The sequence below is a fragment of the Chelonia mydas genome, chromosome 6 (genome assembly GCF_015237465.2).
Source record: "Chelonia mydas isolate rCheMyd1 chromosome 6, rCheMyd1.pri.v2, whole genome shotgun sequence".
In the NCBI taxonomy this organism is placed as follows: Eukaryota; Metazoa; Chordata; order Testudines; family Cheloniidae; genus Chelonia; species Chelonia mydas.
The window spans coordinates 1,635,024-1,660,177 of record NC_051246.2 but is presented as its reverse complement, the minus strand read 5'-3'; the positions used below and the strand labels follow the sequence as shown (position 1 = coordinate 1,660,177).

The following is a 25,154-nucleotide window of genomic DNA, read 5'->3' as shown; positions in this document are numbered from 1 at the left end:
GATGGAGGTACTAGGGGCTGAGCATATCACATGCCCTGAGGAAGCTGTTCCAGACAGACAGAGGGGGCTTCCGGATCTCAATCTGGAGCTGAGAAGAGGTTGCAAAGAAGAGGCCTGTGTTGCCAACTCTGTTTTTCTTAAAGCCCCAGCTCATGGAGTCATGTGATCATGGGAGAATCTCCCTTTCCTCCCACTCCCTAACTAAAAGCTACATTTCTAGTCATCCGAGATGTGGAGAAGAAATTGAAAATGTGACCCCGAAAGGCTCAAAATCCAGAAGGTAAATAAAAAGAGCCCCAAATGTATTATTTTTAAACCGTCTGCTGTTAAGCCGATCTCATGACATTTGAGTTAGGTACAAGCTGAGATCACAGCGGGAAATTTTATTCACTCAAGGAGGTGTCATGCCAAGGAGTTCAATAAATACCCCCACAATAGTGGCTCAGAGCAAGGGGCTTTCAAAGCGCAGGGACTTGCACGAGTGTAAGTTCATAGATTCCAAGTCCAGAAGGGACCCTTCCCCCCATCCCCATGATCATCTAGTCTGAGCTCCTGGATCACACAGGCCAGAGAACAGCTGTCCTTTAATTCCTGGTTGAACTGGAGCAGAGCTTTTAGAAAAACATCCCGTCTTGATTTAAAACCTGCCAGCGAAGGAGAATCCACCACAGCCCTTGGTAAGTTGCTCCAATGGTGAGTTCCCCTCACTGCTATAACTTTGTGCCTTATTCCCAGGCTGAATTTGTCTAGCTCCAACTTCCAGCCACTGGCTCGTGTCAGACCTTTCCCTGCCAGATTGAAGAGTCATCTATTATCAATTTCCTGTTCCCCATTCCAGGACATATAGGCTGGGATCAAGTCACCCTGTAGCCTTCTCTGTTAAATTAAATAGATCGAGCTCCTGGAGTCTCTCACTCTAAGGCAGGTTTCTAATCCTTGAATCATTCTCGTGGCTCTTCTCTGACCCCTCTCCAGTTTATCAACAGCCTGTTTGACTGAAGGGCACCAGAATTGGTCTCAGCATTTGAGGAGCAGTCGCAAAAGGGACAAATCCAAAGGGAGAATCACCCTTCTGCTTGAGTATCAGTGGGTAGCCGGGTCAGTCTGTATCCACAAAAACAACAAGGAGTCCGTTGGCACCTTAAAGACTAGCAGATTTATTTGGGCGTAAGCTTTCGTAGGTAAAAAACCCACTTCTTCAGATGCATGGAGTGAGAGTTACAGATACAGGCATTATACACTGACACATGAAGGGAAGGGAGTTACCTCACAAGTGGAGAACCAGTGCTGACAGGGCCACTTCAATCAGGGTGGATGTGGTCCACTCCCAACAATAGATGAGGGGGTGTCAATTCCAGGAGAGGCAAAGCTGCTTCTGTAAGGAGCCAGCCACTCCCCATCCCTATTCAAGCCCAAATTAATGGTGTTAAATTTGCAAATGAATTTTAGTTCTGCAGTTTCTCTTTGAAGTCTGTTTCTGAAGTTTTTTTGTTCAAGGATGGCTACTTTCAAATCTGTTATTGAATGTCCAGGAAGATTGAAGTGTTCTCCCAATGGCTTTTGTGTGTTACCATTCCTGATGTCCGATTTGTGTCCATTTATTCTTTTACGTAGGGACTGTCCGGTTTGGCCAATGTACATGGCAGAGGGGCATTGCTGGCACATGATGGCATAGATCCCATTGGTAGACGTGCAGGTGAATGAGCCTCTGATCGTGTGGCTGATGTGGTGGGGTCCTCTGATGGTGTGGCTACAGTAGATATGGACACAGAGAAGGCAACGAGGTTTGCTACAGGGATTGGTTCCTGGGTTAGTGGTTCTGGTGTGTGGTGTGTGGTTGCTGGTGAGTATTTGCTTCAGATTGAGGGGCTGTCTGTAAGCAAGGACTGGCCTGTCTCCCAAGGTCTGGGAGGGTGAGGGATCATTTTCCAGGATAGGTTGTAGATCGTTGATAATGTGCTGGAGAAGTTTTAGCTGGGGGCTGAAGGTGACGGCTAGTGGCGTTCTGTTATTTTCCTTGTTGGGCCTGTCCTGGAGTAGGTGATTTCTGGGTACCCGTCTCACTCTGTCAATCTGTTTCTTCACTTCAGCATTTGGGTATCGTAGTTGTAAGAATGCTTGATAGAGATCTTGTAGGTGTTTGTCTCTGTCTGAGGGGTTGGAGCAAATGCGGGTTGTATCTTAGGGCTTGGCTGTAGACAATGGATCGTGTGGTGTGGTCAGGGTGAAAGCTGGAGGCATGTAGGTAGGAATAGCAGTCAGTAGGTTTCCGGTATAGGGTGGTGTTTATGTGACCATCGCTTATTGCACTGTAGTGTCCAGGAAGTGGATCTCCTGTGTGGACTGGTCCAGGCTGAGGTTGATGGTGGGATGGAAATTGTTGAAATCATGGTGGAATTCCTCAAGGGCTTCTTTTCCTTGGGTCCAGACGATGAAGATGTCATCAATGTAGCGCAAGTAAAGTAGGGGCGTTAGGGGACGAGAGCTGAGGAAGCGTTGTTCTAAATCAGCCATAAAAATGTCGGCATCCTGTGGGGCCAGGCGGGTACCCGTCGCAGGTCTACCCTCAAGTCAGCAGCACTGCTATGGGTACCCGCATGGCCCCACATTATGCCAAGAGCTATGGGTCCTCCTACTCGAGACTCACTTGATTTCCTCTAAGTAGTAATTTTGCACACCTGACTAATTCTGTGGGCCATAACGTCACCGATTTTAATTTACAAAATTTCATTAACCCCTTGCTTTCCTGGACAGCACATTCAGCCTTACTGTGGGCAAATTCTCCGCTCAGGGTCCAGCCATTAGGAGTAATCCAGCCACACTTCCCGGCCACAGAGCAGGGGCCGCCCAGCACTGCAGTTGCTACCGCAGCGAAGCTGTAGTCGTTCCCCGGCCCCTAACGCATCCCTTTAGTGCAGACGAAGAGGGAGATCTGGGACCAGAAGTGGCAGCTGAGAGCCATGGCGCAGCAGCGAGAGCAGGAGCAAGGCCAGAAACAAAGTATTACGGTCGTGCCTATTAGCCCCAGTCATGGGCCAGGCCCCCACTGGGCCAGGAGCCAGACTGTATATATTAGGTGTAGTACGGTAGGTGTAATACGGTAATACCCAATCGTGGCCGAGGACCCCAAGGTGCCAGGCATTTGTATGAAATCGGGGTGTCAGGAGAGTCCGAGTGACTCCTCATCAGACGCCTTCAGAAAACCTCGTCAGGGAGATCCAGTCTGGGACAGCAGGGGGAACGGATCCGCCACGAGTCGGGGGCCCCCCCCCGGGGCAAGTAGGGGTGCAAGCAGGAGAATGTCAAGGAGGCGACAGGGGTCTCCCGCTGGCTCTCTAGGGCCGGGCGTGGGGCGGCTGTGAAGAGGAGAGAGGAGCCTGCGGAGTGGGTAGAAGTGGCGCTCAGCAAGGACTGTCGGCCTCAGCCCACGGTGAACCAGGAGGGACCCAGCCGAAGTCACTGAGCCCAACTCTCCTAGGCCGTGGGCTGGGAAATGACCCCGCTGCAGGCAACAGGGCGTCCCGGTCAGGCCTGAGGGGGAAATGACCTGCCAGAGTTAATGATTCCCCTCATGCCGGGACTTCCCGTAAGGAGAAAGTGAAAGCGAAGGCACGGCCGGGCGTGGGGAGGGGGGAAAGGAGGAGGGGAGGGAGAAGGGACGAGAGACGATCTTTCTGTGCAAGGGTGCCGCAGGTGGGGTTTAACCACTAAACAGGGGCGTCTCGAGCAGGAGCAGAGAGGTGATTCTCCCTGTGGACATAGCCACCGACTCCGTGGGTGCTCTGGGGCTGGAGCACCCACAGGGAAAAATTAGCGGGTGCTCCACACCCACCGGCAGCCAAGCTCCCCCCTCCTCATCTCCTTCTCCCCGTCCCCCGAGCGCGCCACGTCCCCCCTACTCCCACTCCCTCCCAGTGCTTCCCGGCCCCCCCTTGTCGCTGAACTGCTGTTTGGCAGCGCTTAGGACTTTCCGGGAGGAGCGGGGATGCGGTGCACGCAGGGGAGGAGGCGGAGAAGGGGTGGGGCAGGGGTGGGGACTTGGGGGAAGAGGGTGGAATGGGGGCAGGGTCAGGGGCAGGATCGAGCACCCACCAGGCAGAGGGGATGTCGGCGCCTATGCCTATGGATTGGGCCCTTTTGCGACCACTGCTGGAATCCTGAGTCCAGTTGGCACGACATCTCGTTGAGTGAACAAAATTTCCCGCTGTGATCTCAGCTTGAACCTAACTAAAATGTCATGAGATCGGCTTAACAGCAGACCGTTTAAAAATAATACATTTGGGGCTCTTTTTATTTACCTTCTGGATTTTAAGCCTTTCGGGGTCACGTTTTCAATTTCTTCTCCACATCTCAGATGACTAGAAATGTAGCTTTTAGTTAGGGAGTGGGAGGAAAGGGAGATTCTCCCATGATCACATGACTCCATGAGCTGGGGCTTTAAGAAAAACAGAGTTGGCAACACAGGCCTCTTCTTTGCAACCTCTTCTCAGCTCCAGATTGAGATCCGGAAGCCCCCTCTGTCTGTCTGGAACAGCTTCCTCAGGGCATGTGATATGCTCAGGCCCTAGTACCTCCATCTGACGGTGGGTCCCATCTGAGGGAGTGCGATCCACCGTTTCACGGAGGTCACTGCCCATCAGGAGAGCATCTCCCTTGCCTGGAGTATGGGAGCGGCCAGTCCTGAGATGGGCCCACTCTGCGGTGTTTCCTTTTCGTCATGTCTGTATGGAATTGAGGCAGCAGCTGTGGCCTCAAAATATTCTGTGTGGGCCCTGAGGGCCACCAGCTGCCAACATTTCACATGAAACGTGGATTGATTGTGGGAGAACAAACATTCTTGCTTACGTGGTACCAGCCTTTGGCTAAATAACTCCAAGGTTCAATGCTGATATGATTGTCAGTTCCGGGAATGGGTCTCACCTTGTTAATTGCACATGTGCAAAAGAGAATGACTGGAATAAAATTGTTAACGATTAAATCAATGATTAACCGGGACGTGTGTGGTGTTCCCCTGGTGTTTCTGGATGGGTGATCTGGTTTCTGAAGGCATCTGATGAGGAGTCACTCTGAATCTCCTGCTGCCTCCATGTCATACAAATGCCTGGCAACATGCGGGTCCTCGGCCGTGATTGGGTACCACCGTACTAGTCCTCACATATAGAGTATGGTTCCTGGCACAATGGGGGCCTGGTCCATGAGGGGGCTAACGGGCAGTACCGTAATACACCTAATAAATAATGTACAGTGCCTGGCACACTGGTGGCCTGGGCCTTAATGTCTCTTTGTAATCTCTACTGTGTCCTTATACTACAGCTGCCCAGGTTCTTGGTGGAAACGGAAGTCTTTAAGCACCATCCGTGAGGGTTTTCCCCACCAGTGTCAAGAAAACAGCCCTTGTTTATCAGTATCTTCCATAGCTTTGAACATCTGCATAAAAATATGGCTCAGTCTCTGAGTACATGTTGCAAAATCTTCCTCTTTTTTATTAAATTGGAAACTGTGTGTACGGCCAAATGCAGCCATTTTATCTTTACTCTCCCTCCTGGTGATGTATTGAACCTCGTCCTTGTATGTTCACGGCGCACACAGAGACGGTAGATCAGCACAGAAATACCGTGGGAAGACTGCAGCATCGCCCGACTTTCCTGCTTAGAATCCACAGCGATAACCCAGAATAACCAAACACAGGCAGAGAGAAAACAGGCTGCTCCCGAAGGCAGGGAGACACAGATCACCCCGTCCTGCTTTAAACTGGCTCTTCCCAGACTGACTCTGAACAGACGCTTTGCTGGCAGCACCCCCAGCCTTCAAACAGGACCAGAGAACCCCCAGCCCCCGCCCAGCCCCCTGCTCTCTTAAAAGTGATAGGCTGCAATTCCAACACAGTCCTTAGCACCCCACATTGGGGCCCCAGGAAAGGGGAGGTGGGAGCTCTAACCTCCTGCTGGGGGGGACCATGGCTTTGTTTCTGGCCTTGCTCCTGCTCTCGCTGCTGCGCCATGGCTCTCAGCTGCCACTTCTGGTCCCAGATCTCCCTCTTCATCTCACCCACCTCAGCAGTAGCTTCTTCTTCCTTGTCTGCCCACCTTCCCCAGCAGCCCTCGGTTCTTCTCCTCCAGCCACCCCTGGGTTTCCTCTCAAGCCTCCAGCCACTTAGGGACATCTCCCACCTGTTCCAGGAGATTAGCCTGGTCGGCCTGGGTCTTCTCCTGGCCTCCCTACAGACTATGGGGAAAGAAAAAAGGAGCTAGTGAGAGCCTGGAGTATGGGAGCGGCCAGTTCTGAGATGGGCCCACTCTGCCGTGTTCCCTTTTTGTCATGTCTGTATAGAATTGAGGCAGCAGCTGTGGCCTCAGGATAGTCTGTGGGGGCTCTGAGGGCCGCCAGCTGCCAACCTGTCACATGAAACATGGATTGATTGTACGAGAAAAAAGAGTTACGTACCTTTTGTAACTGTTGTTCTGAGATGTGTTGCTCAGATCTATCCCAGTTAGGTGTGCGCACGCCGCGTGCATGGTTGTCGGAAACTTTTCCTGTCAGGCCGGCTGTGGAGCCCCCTGGCCATCAAAGGGAAGGTCCTGTTGGGTCTGCTTGACCTCTGGGGGAAGACCAGAGGACTGGAGCCAGGCATTGCACCTCATTGCAATCCCGGACGCCAGAGTATGCACCGCCAAGTCCGTGGCATCAAGGGAGCCCTGGAGGGAAGTCCGGGCCAGAGCATGGTCACGGGGATTGCCCCTCCGCAGGGGCTGGCTACTGGCTTAATCTCCTCCAGCCTCCTCCTGGCTCCGACACTGGAGCTCTGGCTCCAAGTTCCCAGCTCCCAGGCATCTCCCCCACCAGCTCCCTCTCCCCCAGCTCTCCTGGCCTGCTTTCCCTCCACCCTTATGGAGACCCACCCCCTCCCCAGCTGGGTTTGATCCCTAGTTCTGCCTACACCCCACCAGGTGCCACCCGGGGACCTAATGGGGCTCAGGTTCCCAGTAACCCCTGGTTAACAGTGTGGGGTTTATACACCTAGACCACAACAGCGAGACTATCTCTGGTGGCAGCGAGGAAACTGTTTCAGTATAGACTGAGCGTTACCAGTGCTGTGCTGTCTGCCTGAGTCTGCAGGCAGCCTGGGCTGTTAGCTCTGTGAGGTGGGAATGGCCTTATTCAGCACATTTGTGTGTTAACTCTGAAACATAATGACGACTGTTTCACTGTCAATGTGATTAGCTGCTTCACTGCTGGTCATCTGAGCAGGGGCACCCAGCCAACCTGCCCAACCATCCTAGCTGAATGTAGGGGCTAAAGCAGGGATGGGGTCAGGTAGTTAGTAACTGACAAGGGTGGGGAATGAGGAATTCAAACCCATCCCCCAAATGCCCCCCCCCCGGGTCCTCCCGCTGAAACAGCCAATTAACCCAGTGAACATCAGACTTGCTCACTCCTGTCCCTTCCGCCCGAGTCCCCCTCGCGTTCTCTCTCTCTCTCTGGTTCCCGTTTTCTCTCTCTCGGGTTTTCTCCCTGTTGTTCTTTGAGAAGAGTTGCAGTTCCCCCCCGATGTTATTAAAACACAGACACGGGCCCTTCTCCCCCCCGGGCTCTTTCATCTCCCCACAATCCTCACCCTGCATGATTCAAAAGCACGTGACCATCAGCAAACCCTGCCCCAGAGTATGTTGGGCCGTGTCCTTTGCCTCAGTTTCCCCCCTTGAGGTGGGACAGTCGGACAAACAAATGCCCCTTAACACATCCCTCCCCTCTCCCTTGCCGCACCCCACTCACAGTTAGCTAGCGAAGGCTGAGAGTTGTCATCACGGGGGGCTCACCTCCCTCCCCGGGGCGCGGGGGGCTTGAGCAAGAACTCTGATACTGCTGGCCAACGCTGCTGCTGGCCACCATCCCTCGGCCACCTTCTCTCTGCCGAATCTCCACTGCTGCGACATCACCTTCCCAGGGGCTGCCGCTTGCTTCAGCTCTCGGTTACTTCAGCAGCGGGGCCCTTTCGCTGTCCCCAGACCAGGCCTAAGGCCCAGCCCCTGGACTGGCCAGCTACCAACACCCGTCCCCTCCCCTTCTCCTCTTCCCTGAGCATTGGCCCCTCTATCCCTTCCTAGCAAGTAAGGTTCAGGTGAGGGTGACCCGGTCGATCAGGGCCTGCGAAGCACAGGCCTGCTGCCCTTTGCTCGTACAGTCAGGCTAACAGCCCTTTACTGCCCTGCATTCGATACCAGAGTGATCTGTAACCCAGCGCCAGCCGCAGTCCATCACTTGGGCCATGCACAGAGGCGGAGAAGGCATGTTTCTGCAAACACGGTCTGCTCCTGAAGCTTTCTCCTGCAGCTCGTCACTCGATGCCAGGGGAGAGCGCGTTCAGCCCCTGCTGGGAGTTATAACACATGTCCGTAGACGCCCTGCATTACTTTCAAAGGGTCCCTCCACTGGGTGCGTGTGCTGTCCGTACGGTCGGGGAAAGAGCAGGGGGAACGATTCCACACACTCGCATTACTGAGTTCGTTTTCTCTTCGCTCCCTAGGTTCAACTGCAGGACAGAACTTTTCAGCTTCCCAGGTACAGGGGACTAAATACCGAGAAAAACGATACGAACAGGATTTTGGTTGGCGTGTAGACACATTGTGAGAGTTTAACACCATTGCATGTTAATATTTACTAACACCTGGCAGCGGAGGCCCTGCAGCCAGGGCACTGCCAGCCAGGCGCCAACGTGGGGATGTTGGAAAGCTAGAACGAGGAGTCGGGGATGACAAGAGGGTGGGATGCTCTGTAGCTCTAAGTAGCGCCTTGGTACCCTCATTGTGATAGGATGCTGATGATACGTTTGGCACAGCGCACGCCTTGTGAGGGAGCATTTTGTAAGTCTTGGACACTAAGACCCCGTTGGGTTGTGCGTGCTGTCATGGTATGGGGAGTTGTGAAGCTTTGCTGTGTGTGTGTGTTACTGAAATATGTGGTGAGGCTGGGAACACCCACAACCAGCCTTTCGGTTACAGCAATAGCCAGAGGGCGTTAATAGCTCGTCGACACACAATTCACTATCCTAGAGACTTCTCGGAGGAGGCACGTACGCCCTGGGGGCCAGCCATCCCACGTCACAGCAAAGATCTTTCCAGCAAGCTGGAAGAACCTATGAAAGTGTTAAGAAAAGTTAGCACATGTGACTCCATTTTGGTTTGGGGCCCACCACTGTCTAAATGCCAGCACATCATACACCAGGAGGAGTAATCCTTAGATACCGAATCCGTGTGAAAATCCTCCTCCTTGTCTCCAGCCTGCCTTGATTTGCAGTATCTGGTTTTTGTCAGCCTCTAACTCCCTGTCTCTTGGCCTTGATGTGAGGCCTCCCATCCTGATAATAAAAGTTACTGATGCATGGCTTTAGGACCATGCTGTATAATTAACACACTGGTATAGCACGAGGAATGCACCAAGCAGGGATAGGTGGTAGATAAGACAAGGGTTTGTTTATTGGCTAAGGTTTCCGATGCACGAGGGCAACATGCTTTGCTAAAAAGTATATAACCTTTGTATAATCTGTATTCAGGGTCCCCTCCTGGCTAGCAGGGGAGCACCACGCTCGAGCGTAATAAACTTAGTGTCTTTTGGGAACTCTGCAGTTGTGGACTTTATTTCTGTGCCTCAGCCTAGATTCGAACTGTGCGTGTCCTACCAGGTGTAATTCGTAGCACATGTGTGCGTGTCCTATCAGGTGTAATTCGTAGCACTTGTGTGCGTGTCCTACCAGGTGTAATTCGTAGCACAAGTGTGCGTGTCCTATCAGGTGTAATTCGTAACAGAAAGAGAGGCGGTGACAACCTCCCTTGACCTCTTCTCTCCCCCCTCCCCAAACTCAACACCTGGAAGAACATCTGGAGGACAAAGACTTTGCACTGGCAAAGTTTGGTCCCAGGCTGGCAGGCAGTCCCAGCCCGTGTATTGAGGAGAGAGTACCATCTGTGGGGGAGACATTGTTTGCAAAAAACTCTTGCTTAGAGTAAAAGTTTAGGATTTAGAATGTGTGTTTACTTTTCATTTACTTAAGGTGACCTTTATGTCGACCTCTTATAATCACTTACAATCTGTCCTTCTGTCGTGAATAAACCTGTTTTATTTTTTACCTACAACAGTGTGTTTTGGTTGACGTGCTTGGGGGAATCTCAACTCAGGTTAACAAGGGCTAGTGCACCTCCACTATCTTTTTGTCGGAACGGCAAACTAGGTAATGAGCGCACAGCGATCAGGCTTCTGACCAGGGCAGGATGGTACAGCTCTGGGGTCCTAGGCTGGGGAGCTGGGGGGAATTGGCTGGAGCCCCTCTCTTGTTCATAAGTGGCTGGGAGATCATTCATGTAACCCAGCTGGGTGTGTCCCTGCCGACGGATGGCTGTGTAAGCGCAGGGATTTACAATGGAGATTTACGACGTGACATCAGCATCACAGTGTGAGGGGCAGCCCAGGTTGGTGGGGGAGAGAGCTCAGCAGTGCCACGGTCCAGGTTGCACCCCGGGCACCCCGTCACAGAGGGCTCTTGAGTAGAAGGCCTTGGTTTACAGCTGCGTACACATGTCTACAGCAGCACAAGGGTTAAACTGAGGAAGGGTTTGGCAGACCCTGGATTCCCAGGGATCTGGATGGAGAAACTGAGTCACAACTCAGGATTCTGGGAAATTACAGCAAATATTTTTCTTTATTGAGCAAAGTAAAATAAAATCCTCAGAGAAGCAGAAGCCCTGGGCTGAAGCTCAGTAGCCACCGGGCAGCCAGGGGCAACAGCAGTTTGCAGACAGCGGTATTGAAGAGATACAGCAGGTTGGTGGGACAGAGGGCTCAGCGGGTCTCTGCTGGGATAACGCTTGATGTACATCGGTGTGTGTGAGAGCAGACTTCACCCCTCCCCAACAAGCCTGTCCCTTCATTTATGCTCTGGGTGGGCGTTTTAGGGGCACTTTGCACAGGTGAGAATGAGAACACCAGGTGCAATCTGGATCCACTCCTGGGTTCTGTCCGAGCTCTGGGAGGGGAGTGGGGTCTAGTGGGTTAGAGCAGGGGGGGCTGGGAGCCAGGACTCCTGGGTTCTATCCTCCGCTCTGAGCGGAGTAACCTAGCTATTGTAATTAGTAAATATTCTTTATCCTAGTCAAGACAAACCCATTGGAGGATGGGGCTTTTGGGGAGTGGGTTGCTGAAGGGAAACCCCTCCAATAGCTCTGGGAAGGAGGGTGAATATACCGTAGCGAGTGAGTATCTCATGGTCTAAGCTTGCTGCTTTTTCACTGCCCCTTCCCAACCCCCCCGGCCTGTCTCAGCTAAGCGTGCCGGCTTTGCCTGGTCGCTGGGTGAGGTTAGTGTGGCTCTCAGAACAGTGCCGTGAAGCTAGCTAGCCCGCGGTATATGCTGGTAGCCCCAAGGCTGGGATGGCTTTGGTCCCCACCCCCACTAGTAAATCAGCCACTCACAGGATTTTAAGGGGCTGGGCGTTGCCCCCATTGTCATGCCAGCAGGGGTCGAAGAAGGGGTAGACGGGGGCGTTCTTGAAGGCAGCGTTGTAGAAGGAGTACAGGGGGATCAAATTATCGGGGTCACCGGCGTTGTAGAAGATCACTTCCCCGCCCGTGTAATCGAGATAGACCCCGATGGTCTCAGGGTGGGGGCTACAGTCAAAGGGCATCTGGTTGGTGTCAAACGCCCAGTATGGCTTCCCAGCCTTCTCCTTGTTGTAGCCCATCAGCCAGTAGCCCTCGGCACAGACCTCCTCAGACCATGGCCACCAGGATTTCCTCTGGATCAATCTTCCCCGTCTCTCCGCTCGGTCCGAAACGACGCCCAGGTTCCAGCGCGGCTTCTGGCCCACAAACACCTCCCAGTAGTGCCGCCCGGAGCTGAAGCTCTGCCGGGCCACCACGCAGTTGGCCGTGTCGAATTGGTTGCGGCTGCAGCTGACGTTCTTCTTGAAACTCCCGCATTTCACCTCCTTCCCGTCCGCTGAGATCTCCAGCTCGGGATGGGCCGTGTCTGGGTCCAGGGTTAGATCCTCCTTCTCCAGTGCGAAAGGCAGAGGGGGTCAGGGGAAGGGTATTATTCTGCAGATTTATGGCTCTTCCCATCACAGCCATCACCTGATATTGATTTTTGGGGTTGGGTCACACATTTCCCACCCCTGCTGTGAGCCCAGCCCATCTCACGCTAAGCAGAAGTGGGCCGGGTCGCGGTTTGGAGGGGAGATCTCCCTGGAAAGCACCGGGAGGGACTCTGCCATTGGACTCAGCGTGGTGGTAAGGGGCGCAAAGCTGCAGGGAGGTAGGGGTGCCCATTAGGGAGCGCTCTCCCCTCAATGTCAGCCCACACTTTTCTCCCTCTGTGCCAAGGACAGGATCAGGACCCAATACCCCCCTGCTCCATCCCCACCCCTACCCCACTACTCCTCTCCGCCCTCCTTCCCTGCCCTTCTAACCCCTCCCTCCTTGCCCCTCCCCCCTGCTCCATCCTCGCCCCTCCCCACTGCTCCTCTCCGCCCCCTCTCCTGGGTCCTGCCCCCTCCCCCCTCTTCTCTTATCCAGACCCCCAGATCCCTCCCTCTCTTCATGGGCACCATGAATTCTCTCATTTCGTAGCTTTCGAGGGCTGGACTCTGCAGCCCTAGAATTACGGCTTTCGGGGTTGTAAGAAGTGACACGAAGTGATAATTAGAAACGATCCTTCCTTGTCCCTGGCAGGGCCCCAGTGAGGAGCACGTGACAAACGCTGCGGTACCTTTGATCTGCTTCGGCGCTGTACTTGTCATAGCCCTGGTGGTGGTGGTGGTCTGCATTGCCGTAAGTACCTACTCGCCGGTCTGGACTCTGCAGCGCCGAGCCAGAGAGACGAGGCTGAAAGCATCTGAGACAGCCCAGCCTCCACCCAGACCCGCAGCCCCCGCCAGCCCAGCCCTGCCGGTGCCCCTCACTCCCGACCCGCAGCCCCCTGCCAGCCCGGCCGTGCCCCCCCCCCAGCTCTGCCGGTGCCCCTCACTCCCGACCCGCAGCCCCCTGCCAGCCCGGCCGTGCCCCCCCCCAGCTCTGCCGGTGCCCTTCACTCCTGACCCGCAGCCTCCTGCGAGCCCAGCCCTGACCCCCACGCCCCCCCAGCTCTGCCGGTGCCCCTCACTCCCGACCTGCAGCCCTCTGTCCCCCCTCTCTAGGCTTTTCTCAGGGCTAATCTCCCAGGGCTTTTGTCTCTGTGTCTGGTACCTCCTTGTTCCTGAATGTCTCAGGTTCTGTCTCCGGATTGAAACTTTTCCCAGCAGTGTGTCAGTGTGAACGCAGCCCCATTCAGAGCTCTCTGACCCCGGCTAAATCTGTCCACTTCCTATGTGGCAAACGGTCCTGGTTTTCACTGTGAAAATCTGGTCACCCTGCCACAGAGGGAAGAAGAAACTTTGTCAGCCCAATTGCAGAGTCTTCCATGAGAATAAAACACTAAAGATGATGGAAAATGTCATTTTACTTTTGCTAATGGAATTCCTCTCTCTTCCTCTGCCCGCCACGCCAACGGGGTGTGAATTCAAGAATTCCACGAACTGCCAAAGTCATGGAAACAAGTCCCAAAATCCACCTCCAGACTCTAACCGCAGCTTCAACTCTGACCCGCCCCGAGACTCATCCAGCTCTGGCAATAGCCAAGTTCAAAACAGAAAAAAAAATTCACAGGCGGAGAGAAAGTTGGAAAAGGAAACTACGAAAGAGGAAAGGGCGTGTGCGGTAAGTGCTTTGTTTTGTAGGGTCGAAGTAACAGCACATCCGTGGCCAGGTTAATCAGCAATGCCCTCAGCTGCCTCTCTAATGGGGGTCTGTTGCTTCTTCCCTCCCCCTGCTCCAATTCCAGTTTTGTTTTTTTTTGCCAGATGATGGCAGATGCAATATAAGCCCCTGCCTAGATCTCTGGCTCCTGGAGTCATGTGATGAGATTGGAACCTCAACCCTCATTAAAAATGACTCACTGTCCAAAAAACTTGGTGAAGGCAGAGTTAAGGTGGCCCAATGCTGCCTCGTGTCCTTCGCAAACATGGGGAGTGGCTGAATTTAAACCTCCGGAAACCAGGAAATGTAAACTGTGACACCCTTAACTCTGCCCCTCTCACAGCCCCCCATGTGGGAATAGGGATATGCGGGGGTCTTGCCCTTTCTGGAGGGAGGTCTGAGCCCCTCTCCTTTCTCCCCATGTGAGCCTGGATCTGAGGAAGCCCTGCCCTTCTGGGGGCCGGGGGGAGCCGAGAACAGGCCTGCTGGGAGCATGCCACAAGAACAAACTGCTGAGACTGGGGTGGGGAGCTGAGAACGGGCAACCTGACCCACATTACAGGCTCTCCCGCACTGGGGAGGGGAACACCACTGCAGGGATTGGAGCGGTTCACACATCTCAGAGCCGTTGTTTCAGGCTATATCATCTCCTTGGGTTGTTGCAACCCCTCCCAGCTTGGTATCGTCCGCAAACTTTATCAGTGTACTCTCTATGCCATTGTCTAAATCAGTGAGGAATATCGTGACCAGAACCAGACCCAGAACTGATCCCTGCAGGACCCCATTCGATTTGCCCTTCCAGCCTGACTGCAAACCATTGAAAACTACTCTCTGGGAGCGGTTTTCCAGCTAGTTTTGCACCCACCTTGTGGTAGCTCCATCTAGGTTGCATTTCCCTAGTTTGTTTATGAGAAGGTCATGCCCGACAGTATCAAAAGCTTTACTAAAGTCAAGATATACCATGTCTACTGCTTTCCCCCCATCCACAAGGCTTGTTACCCTGTCAAAGAAAGCTATCAGGTTGGTTTGACATGACTTGTTCTTGACAAATCCTTGCTTACTGTTACCTATCACCTTATTATCTTCTAGGTGTTTGCAAATTGATTGCTTAATTATTTGCTCCATTATCTTTCCGGGTACAGAAGTTAAAGTGACTGGTCTGTAATTCCTGGGTTGTCCTTATTTCCCTGTTTATAGATGGGCACTAGATTTTCCAGTCTTTTGGAATCTCTCCCGTCTTCCAGGACTTCTCAAAGACAATCGCTAATGGCTCAGATCTCTCCTCAGTCAGCTCCTCGAGGCTGCGTTTGTTGGCTGAGATGTAGCTGTACTGACTGGGGGAGAGGCTAGCTGGAGCCTCTTGGCGGAGCTGGGATTGGTATCAGATCTGGGGATTCGTTCAAGGAGCATCATAGAGCTTGTCACGAACAAAGTGTTTAGCTAGATAAGGCCTCGGTTTTTGAGCGCAGGGCAAGTGCAGGTAGCGCCTGTCCAGTACATTGCTAAGGCGGACTGGGTGTGTCCCTGGTGTCAGGAGCATCGCTCAGTGAGGGCAGAGCTAAGGTTGCATTGAGCATTGACCTTAACTCTGATCCCTGGTTTGCCCAAACTCGAGTCCGGCGGGACTTGTCGTTCTGGATGGGCACGAAATACCGGCGGGGACCTCTAACTCTCTGCATTAATGACGTTTCTTGTCAGTAAACATACTCCCGTGCTAACCGAGGGTCAAGCTGTACTGGATCACCGTGGTAGGGTTATATCCCCACTCTGCTCTGGTTGTAAATTACTGCGCAAGCAGCCATTCAACAGAGAATCAGGCCCCAGGGTCTGAGTTTCCACCAGTTTCAAGTCCCTCAATCAGCCATATCAGGATCTGACGTTCCCCAGTGTATGACCTGAGATATAGAACGTGTCTGTGATGGTGGAGAGACTAACAGCTGGACCCTCGTTGCAGGCGTACGACATGGGGGGAGCGCGTCTCGCCCTGACGCTCTGTGCCACTGAGAATCGGGAAGGAGCTGAGAGTGACATCAAGGCCCTGGAAATAATGTTTAACACTTTGGGCTTTAAGAACCAGGTGATCAGGCATCCCAAGGCATCGGTAAGTGTCTCCGCTTCTCCCTGTAAACCACGTTCCCTTCCAGTTATGACCCCAGAGCTAGAATCTCTGTGCCTCGGACCAGTGCGGGAGCTGGGCAGCGCAAAGAGCTTGGGGCCTGCTGGGAGCTTGTCCAGCTCTGTTGTAAAACACAACAGCTTTAGGGCATCTTTAACTAGGGCTCTGCTAAAAGACTGCCCTAGGGAAAGGATATCTGACTCCAGCATGGACCCCGTCAGCCAACAGTGCCCCCACCACAGGAATCCTAGCGCCAGGGACCTGCCACCCCATCAGCCAGCACCGCCCGCCCTGGGAATCCCAGCCCTGGGGACCCTGTTCCCCCAACCCCGTCAGCCAGCGCTGCCTCCTCCCTGCATCGGGAGCCCCTGTGCGCCCCACTCTGACTTTTATTGAGTTTTATATGGTAGACAGTTCCAGAAATAAACAGGACCAGAGCAGAAGGGGAGGCTCTCACACACTAATTTGCAGATGTTGATATTGGTCGTGACTGAAGTTCATCAGTCACCTGGTGGTTTGTCTGATTCCCTCTGTTTGATCAAAGGGTTTCAGGGAGGAGCTGGAGAAGTTCAGAAATAAAATTGACACCAAGAGTGATCCCGTGAGCTGCTGCTTTGTTGTCCTCATGGCTCACAGTGGGAAGAGCAAGAATCCTGGAGACGACAGGCCTAAGTCAGGCACTGATGGGGAGGAAATGGAGCTGGAGAAGCTGTTTGCAGAGATGACCAATGAGACCTGCCGAGCGCTGCGGGGCAAACCCAAGGTCTTCATCATCCAGGCCTGCCGGGGGGGTGAGTCTCAGAGACAGTTCACTGTAAGGTGCAGGGACCTTAAACCATTAGCTTTTCCCTTTCAACAATCACTACATGTCTCTCTTTTTGAACCAGTCTCCCGATGCCTATATCTCACTCTTTTATCATCCCCAAAAAAGCTCAGCGCCAGCCTTTCCAGCTCTCTGTCCTTTTCTCAGCCCGAGGCCAGCCTGCCCCTTTCTGATTTTCTACCTCGAACCTCTACATGCAGGTGCATTGAGGGTACAGGAATAGGGCAGTCTCCCTTTAAATAGGGTGTGAGCCCTCTAGGGGCACTCGCTGTGGTCTCTGTTTTAGAAACCACCCGAGGAGCGTGTATGTACATCCCTGGGCGTGGCATGTTGGTGTAAAAACGGTTATTTGGGATCCAGCTATGCCTGGGCTGTTTCTATGTATCACTGTTGTGTGAGAGCAAAAGTCACTGTGTGGGTGCATAGATCACCTCCGTCGTGACTCCGCGTCCAGCTGCCAGCACCTGGCAATGCAGCCAGGAAATCAGAACTTGGTGCTCGCTGGGAGATCTGTAAAGTCAGATCAGTTTCTTCCAGAACTCCCGGCCCCGTCTGAAGACCCAATTTCCCTCCTTTCTAATGTCTTTGGAGTGAGGGCTACCCTACCCTGCCACTCTTCAGTCAGCGAAATCGGCAAAGGGTGAACTCATGGCCTCTGAAAGGGAAACTGTTTGTGTGGTTCCAGATAGCAAAGACAAAGGTGTCCTTGTGAAGAAGTCTGATCCAACTGACAGCCCTGCAATCAACAGTTGCTCCGCCAGCCAGCGCTCACTCAACCAGCTCCTCTTCCAATGAGCCAGACGTCATGAAGCTGATCCCGACACACACCGACAGCCTTTTCGTCTATGCGTCTGCCCCAGGTATGACAGCAAACACCTCCCCCCTGCGTAGCTGAAGTAACCGTGTAACTGCGCTGAGCCCTTTGTGCTGACCGCTGGTTTTGCTGAAGGGTGGCACAAACACTCAAGTAGGAAACGTTTAAGCTGTCGGAGATGGGAGACAGGGTCAGAGGAGGGATTTAGGTTTATTAGGAACTGAGGAACTTTTTGGGAAAGGAGGAGCCTGTACAGGAGGGACGGGCTCCACCTACACCAAACTGGAACAAGATCGCCAGCATGTCAAATGAAAAAGGCCATAGAGGAGTTTTGAAACTAAGGGCTGGGGGAAAGCCGACAGGTGCGGAGGAGCACACAGTTTGGACAGACACATCCCTTAAGGGAGGATTTATTAGAGGGGATTCTCTATATCCTAATAAAGAGGAAAGGATGGAAGATGATAAAGTACGGGTAGGAACTGAACAGAAACAGTCAAATGAGAAAGGGTCCCATTCAATTGGATCACATGAAGGCAGACAGCTAAATACTGACACATTTTATAAGTGGTTGTATACAAATACTAGAAGTCTAAATACTAAAATGGGTGAACGAGAGTGCCTGGTATTCAATGGGGGTATTGATATAACAGCAGCACAGAAACTCGGTGGAACGATGATAATCAGAGACACGGTGATACCAAGGTAGAAAATATACAGGAATGACAGATTAGGTCGTGCTGGTGGGGGAGTGGCCCTAGATGTGAAAGAAAGCGTAGAGTCAAATATAGTAAAAATCTTAAATGGATCAAACTGTGCCATAGAATCTCTGTGGATAGTAATTCCATGCCTGGATAATTAGAGTATAGCAGTAGCGATGTGCTCCCGACCGCCTGACCGTGATGGTGATTGTGAAAGGCTCAGGGAGATTAGGGAGACTACAAAGCAGAAAACGCAGTAATAATGGGGGATTTCAACTATCCCCATGTTGACTGGGAACATGTCACCTCAGGACGGGAGGCAGAGATGAAATTTCTAGACACCACTAATGACGGCTTCTAGGAGCAGCTAGTCCTGGAACCCACAATGGGAGAGACAATTCTTGATTTAGTCCTAAGTGGAGCCCAGGTCCTGGTCCAAGAGGTGAATAGAGCTGGACTGTTCGGAAATAGTGACCATCATGCAATTAAATGTAACATCCTTGTAAGGGGGGAAACACCAGAGAAACCCACCACAGCAGCATTTAACTTCAAAAAGGGGAACTACACTAAAATGAGGAGGCTAGATAAATGGAAATTAAAAGGAACAGTCACAAGAGTGAAATGCCTGCCAGCTGCATGGAAACTATTTAAAACCACCATAATAGAGGCTCGAACTAAATGTATACTCCAAATTAAAAATAAAAACAGTAAGAGGATCAAAAAATAAAATGCCACTGTGTCTAAACAACAGAGTAAAAGAGGTAGTGAGAGGCAAAAAGTCAAATCCTACTGAGGAAAGTAGAAAGGAGCATAAATTCTAGCAAATTAACTGTCAAAGTATAATTAGGGAGGCCAAAAAAGAATTTGAAGAGCAACTCACAAAACCCACAAAAACGAACAGCAAAATGTTTAAGTCCATCAGAAGCAGGAAGCCCGCCAAACAACCCGTGGAGCCATTGGACAATCAAGGTGGTAATGGAGCACTCAGGAAAGACACGGTGTTGTGGAGAATCATAGACTCCTAGAATCTCAGGGTTGGAAGGGACCTCAGGAGGTCATCTAGTCCAGCCCCCTGCCCAAAGCAGGACCAACCCCAACTAAATCATCCCAGCCAGGGCTTTGTCAAGCTGGGCCTTAAAAACCTCGAAGGATGGAGATTCCCCCACCTCCCTAGGTAACGCATTCCAGTGCTTCACCATCCTCCTAGTGAAAAAGTGTTTCCTAATATCCAGCCTAGACCTCCCCCACTGCAACTTGAGACCATTACTCCTTGTTCTGTCATCTGCCACCACTGAACAGCCGAGCTCCATCCTCTCTGGAACCCCCTTCAGGTAGCTGAAGGCTGCTATCAAATCCCCCCTCACTCTTCTCTTCTGCAGACTAAATAACCCCAGTTCCCTCAGCCTCTCTTCATAAATCATGTGCCCCAGACCCCTAATCATTTTCGTTGCCCTCCGCTGGACTCTCTCCAATTTGTCCACATCCCTTCTGTAGTGGGGGCCCCAAAACTGGACACAGTACTCCAGGTGTGGTCTCACCAGTGCCGAATAGAGGAGAATAATCATTTCCCTCGATCTGCAGGCAATGATCCTACTAATGCAGCCCAATATGCCATTAGCCTTCTTGGCATCAAGGGCACACTGCTGACTCATCTCCAGCTTGTCATCCACTGTCACCCCAGGTCCTTTTCTGCAGAACTGCTGCCGAGCCATTTGGTCCCTAGTCTGTAGCGGTGCATGGGATTCTTCCGTCCTCAGTGCAGGACTCCGCACTTGTCCTTGTTGAACCTCATCAGATTTCTTTTGGCCCAGTCCTCTAATTTGTCCAGGGCCCTCTGGATCCTATCCCTACCCTCCAGCGTATCTACCTCTCCTCCCAGTTTAGTGTCATCCGTGAACTCTCTGAGGGTGCAATCCACACCATCCTCCAGATCATTAATGAAGATATTGAACAAAACCAGCCCCAGGACCGACCCTTGGAGCACTCCACTTGATACCGGCTGCCAACTAGACATGGAGCCATTGATCACTACCCGTTGAGCCCGACAATCTAGCCAGCTTTCTATCCACCTTATCATCCATTCATCCAGCCCATACTTCTTTAACTTGCTGTCAAGAATACTGTGGGAGACCGTGTCAAAAGCTTTGCTAAAGTCAAGGTATATCACATCCACTGCTTTTTCCCCATCTACAGAGCCAGTTATCTCATCATTGAAGGCAATCAGGTTGGTCAGGCATGACTTGGCATTGGTGAATTCATGTTGACAGTTCCTGATCACCTTCCTCTCCCCCAAGTGCTTCAAAACAAGCCACATGAATTCTTTGCATTGGTCTTCATGGCTGAGGATGTGAGGGAGATTCCCAAACCTGAGCCATTCTTTTTAGGTGACAGATCTGAGGAACTGTCCCAGACTGAGGTGTCATTAGAGGAGGTTTTGGAACAAATTGATAAACTAAACAGCAAATAGTCACCAGGACCAGATGGTATCACCCGAGAGTTCTGAAGGAACGCAAATGTGAAATTGCAGAACTACTAACTGTGGTTGTGACCGGGGTCCCAGGGGGGCCACTCTGAGATTGCTCAATTAGGGCAAAGTGCAAAGAATGGGGCAGACAATCCCCCAAACTGGAGGTTATTCTAATACTTAGATTCAGCAAGCCAGCAACAAAACAGCTTCTACAGTACCTTACTGGTGTCCCAGAAGCCAAAACCAGAGTTCCCTTAAAGCAACTCAGCCTTGAGCTCCCACCCAGACAGCCAAGTGAAATATGATGAGGATAACTGAAAATCTTGTTCATCATAGAAAAAGTTTTACCAATCCCAAAGGATTGGACACATTACCCACCAGGTCAATGACTATTCCAGATCTTACCGAAACACACGCTCACAGCCAATTCTTGTTAACTAAACTAAAATTATTAAAAAAGGAAAGAGAGAGAGAGTACTGGTTAACAGATCATTATACATACAGACATTAATAGAGTTCTTAGGTCAGTTTCATAGTAGAGACAGTGAGCTTTAGAATTTCAGAGAGTTTTTTCAGAATCACTGTGACGGAGCAGGGAGTGGGGAGGATTGACCTGGGAATGTTGCATGGGAGTTTTACTGGGACTGTCTGCATTGGTGGTGGGATGTCAGGGTGTGACTTCACTGAGGGACAATACCTGAGCTCATAACCTGAGCCCAGGAGGGGGTTGGGGCCAGGTGACACCTTCTGCCCGGGAAACTGGACAAAGGCTGGAGGAGGAGCCGGGGGGGGGTGTGTGGCTGAGTGAAACGGCTGGAGGGGGTTTCAGTTTGGAGCTGGCTGGGGAAACGGAGGGAGCCCCAGGGCTGGGGTCTAAGCTCCCTGCCCCCCTAGATGGACTTAACTCAGGGGTCCTGTTGTCTGTACCTACAAGCTCTGTTTGGGACTGTGTTCCTGTTGTCTAATAAACCTTCTGTTTTCCTGGCTGGCTGAGAGTCCCGCTGGATCGCAGGAAGAGGGGTGCAGGGCCTGGACTCCCCCACACTCCGTGACAATCAGTTCATCAGGTTATAGTCCAATGTCCAAATATCCAATATCAGGGAGGCCCAGATGGGACTGGGGATCTCAGTCTTGTAATTCAAATTTCCCCTGATGAAGCTTAAGCAGATCTGAGATACAGGATCAAGTCCCAAGAATTTTTTATAGATCTCTGGCAAGCTATCGGTAGCCTCTTGACAGCAGGTATTCCTTGGGTGAAGAATAGTGGCTTTGAAGCAGAATTACCTGTTTCCTATGTACACACAGGTAACTAGTTGCATTCATCAGCATAAGGTAATTATCCATTAAGCGGTTCATAGACAGTTTACTACAAACTTCACAGCGACACATAGACAATGACATTATTACACCGAAGTTTCATCTCAATGTTTATATTCCCTTTTGATCTTTGAATCAATAGATATAGAAACAGACAGGAACTGTCTGGTTACATGGCTAACATCTAACAAGATATACGTAAACACATACAATTAGTATTACCTCTCAATTCTCTAACAATGAGTTTACATTTCAAAGCTCTAATCTATCTAACAGGAAATGGTCCTTATTACCATTTACATACTTTTTTAACATGTCCCTAAAGGTTGAATTTGGGTTAATTAGCCTGCAAGTTGCTTAAACCTTTCTGGCCTGTGTCAGATGACTGGAGGATAGCTAATGTGATGCTGATTTTTAAAAAAGGCGGCTGGAGAGACCCTGGCAATTACAGGATGGTAAGAATAACTTCAGTACCAGGCAAATTGATTGAAACTGTAGTAAAGAACAGAATTATCAGACACAAACCATGAACAGGGACAGATAGTAAGACACAAATATCACCTTACCTCTATATAAATCCATGGTACACCCACATCTTGAATACTGTGTGCAGTTCTGGTCACCCCAACTCAAAAAAGATTGATAGGAATTGGAAAAGGGCAACAAAAATGATGAGGGGTCTGGAACAGCTGCCATATGAGGAGAGATTAATAAAACTGGAATTTTTCAACTTGGAAAAGAGACGACTAAGGGGGGATATGATAGAGGTCTATAAAATCATGACTGGTGGGGAGAAAGTAGATAAGGAAGTGTTATTTACTCCTTCTCATAACACAAGAACTAGGGGCCACAGAATGAAATTAATAGGCAGCAGGTTTAAAACTAAAAAAGGAAGTATTTCTTCACACAGTGCACGTTAACCTGTGGAACTCCTTGCCAGAGGATGTTGTGAAGGCCAAGACTATAACAGGGCTCAAAAAAGAACTAGATAAATTCATGGAGGATAGGTCCATCAATGGCTATTAGCCAGGATGGGCAGGGATACAACCCCTTGCTCCAGGTGTCCCTAACCTCTGTTTGCCAGAAGCTGGGAATGGGAAACAGGGGATGGATCACTTGATGATTCCCTGTTCTGTTCATTCCCTCTGGGGCACCTGGCATTGGCCACCGATGGCAGACAGGACACTGGGCTAGATGGACCTTTGGTCTCACCCAGTATGGCTGTTCTTATGTAATGAAATCAATCCAGCTCCTGATTTATAATGGGAGGGGATACCAGGCTTTCAGGGGAGGGTTTCCCCTCTGCCCCAACAATATAATTATCTGGCCATTCACCAGGACACGTCGCCTATCGACATGAACAGGATGGATCCTGGTTGATTCAGACCATAGCGGAGGTCTTCAAGGAGTCTCAAGGCTTTCACGTGCTGGAATTACTTACCGAGGTAAGGGACGCAGGAGACGTTCTCCTACCTCTGCATCTGGTGACTCCCTCCTACGTCTCTGTGTGTATCGCTGGGTGTCTTAGCCAAGGCTGTGATCTGGAGTGTGACCCAGATCCCAATGTCCACAGGGAGAGAGCTGCCTCCCCGTAATACACACAGCTCGGACGCCGGACCTGGGTCTGGGGAGCTCCGTGGAAGATGACCTGGACTCTGATCACTGAGAGCATGGACGCCCCCATCACAGTAATGCACCTTCGCTCTCTCAGCCTAGTAGGTCGTTCTGTAAGTTGAAGAGTGTCACTATCTTCCCGAGCTATTGCTTCGCAGAGGATGTGGACACTTAATTCATTTCAGCGTGGACTGACATGGCCTCTCTATACATTAGCCTGGTTCTTTATTTGGCCAAAAGGAAACAGTCTCTTCAGTCCTTTTGGTCTCTTCCAAAGTGTTCATGCAGTTACCCTCTACCATACGACATGGGGAGACCGATGCTGGACTAGTGCACCCACTGCTGGGGTGTGTGTTTTGTAAGAGGAGGTTGAAAGGTTGAAGAGGGGGCAGAAAACAGCCCCAAGGATGATCCGAGGGCTGGAGAAAATCCCTGGCAGTGGGAGACTGAAAGAGCTCGGTCTGTTCAGCTTTCCAAAAAGAAGAGTGAGAGGTAACAACACTAAAGCAAAAGTGGCCATCTAAATAACCCAGCTTCCTTTTCCCAGCCAAATTATTCAACACCGTGTCTGATCCCCTCTAAAGCCAGGGATTTTCCTTTGAAATGACTCTATCCAACTAAATGGGGAAGGAGATTAAAAAATGTGACTTCCTTGACTTTTTACCTTTCAAATTCTCTAGCTGTTTTCCTTCCGGTGTGTGTGAAACAAAAGGCTGGAAGTTTGGGGTTTTATTTAAATGTGGATTGTTGGAGCTCCCTGGCTAGGGCTGTAACAGATCAGATCCTCCCTGGCCGGCCACAGAGGGGACCTGTAACATGCACTGGGCATCTGAGCTAACACCTCAGGCATGGGTGGGCAGTTCACACCTCTCAGAGTTACTAAGGATGGTTAAACCAGTGCAGCCCCCTGGGGGGAGGGTCTCATTCTGGTTTAAGAGCCGCGTATTTTGGTTTACCTTCGATCTGCTCCTAATGGATATTGGGTGAACTGAAAGAAGGCGCGTCCACACAGGGGTCTCCACTGGTTTGACTGAACCGATGCAAGTTTGTGTGTGGACAAGGCTGGAGATGCTGAAATCAGACACTTCATTCAATAACTGATCATTATCGAAACTGCGGTCGCGACACTAAGACGCCTGTTGCCAGTGACTCTTGATGTTCAGTCTCACCCAGGGAATTCAAAGGGTTTCAGAAACAGATTTTGAGGTGGAAGAAAACTCACCAGGGAAATATAAACTGAGCCCCGTTTTCCAGAGCTCGCTGAGGAAGCTGCTCCGTCTGAAGGTAAGGGAGCCAGTCGTTTCCAGCCCCAACTCTGCCGGGCCAGACATGGAACTGAGGTGTCTCCAGTCGCCCCCGTTATCCCTCACCCCAGCGAGCGCAGGGCCGGAGGCAGGACCCACAGCAGCTCCCGCATCAGGGGGACGATGCTGAGAATGGAGGCTCCTACGTCCTGCCCTGCGTTGGGCGTCTGGGTTAACAACAAACACCACGTAAAATAGGGAGTTTAGTCTTTAACAAACA

The 25,154-nt window shown here is 51.4% G+C and overlaps 1 protein-coding gene across 1 annotated transcript; it reads left to right on the top strand.

Moving 5' to 3' along the window:
• The first annotated feature begins 15,699 nt into the window (after positions 1-15,699).
• Positions 15,700-23,699, top strand: LOC102944272 (caspase-14). The gene is made up of 5 exons (XM_043548290.1): positions 15,700-15,882; positions 16,442-16,688; positions 17,406-17,509; positions 17,541-17,580; positions 23,355-23,699. Exons 1-5 carry the CDS (start codon positions 15,700-15,702, stop codon positions 23,609-23,611), a joined length of 831 nt encoding a protein of 276 aa, XP_043404225.1. The 3' UTR covers positions 23,612-23,699.
• Positions 23,700-25,154: the final 1,455 nt, after the last annotated feature.

What these genes read in the sequence shown, in the direction of transcription:
- LOC102944272 (XM_043548290.1), top strand. Translation starts at nt 15,700, where the DNA reads ATGGTGGAGAGACTAACAGCTGGACCCTCGTTGCAGGCGTACGACATG. An exon ending in CATCCAGGCCTGCCGGGGGG is followed by an intron (nt 16,689 to 17,405) that starts GTGAGTCTCAGA and finishes GTGTGGTTCCAG; the next exon opens with ATAGCAAAGACAAAGGTGTC. An exon ending in CGTCTATGCGTCTGCCCCAG is followed by an intron (nt 17,581 to 23,354) that starts GTATGACAGCAA and finishes GCCATTCACCAG; the next exon opens with GACACGTCGCCTATCGACAT.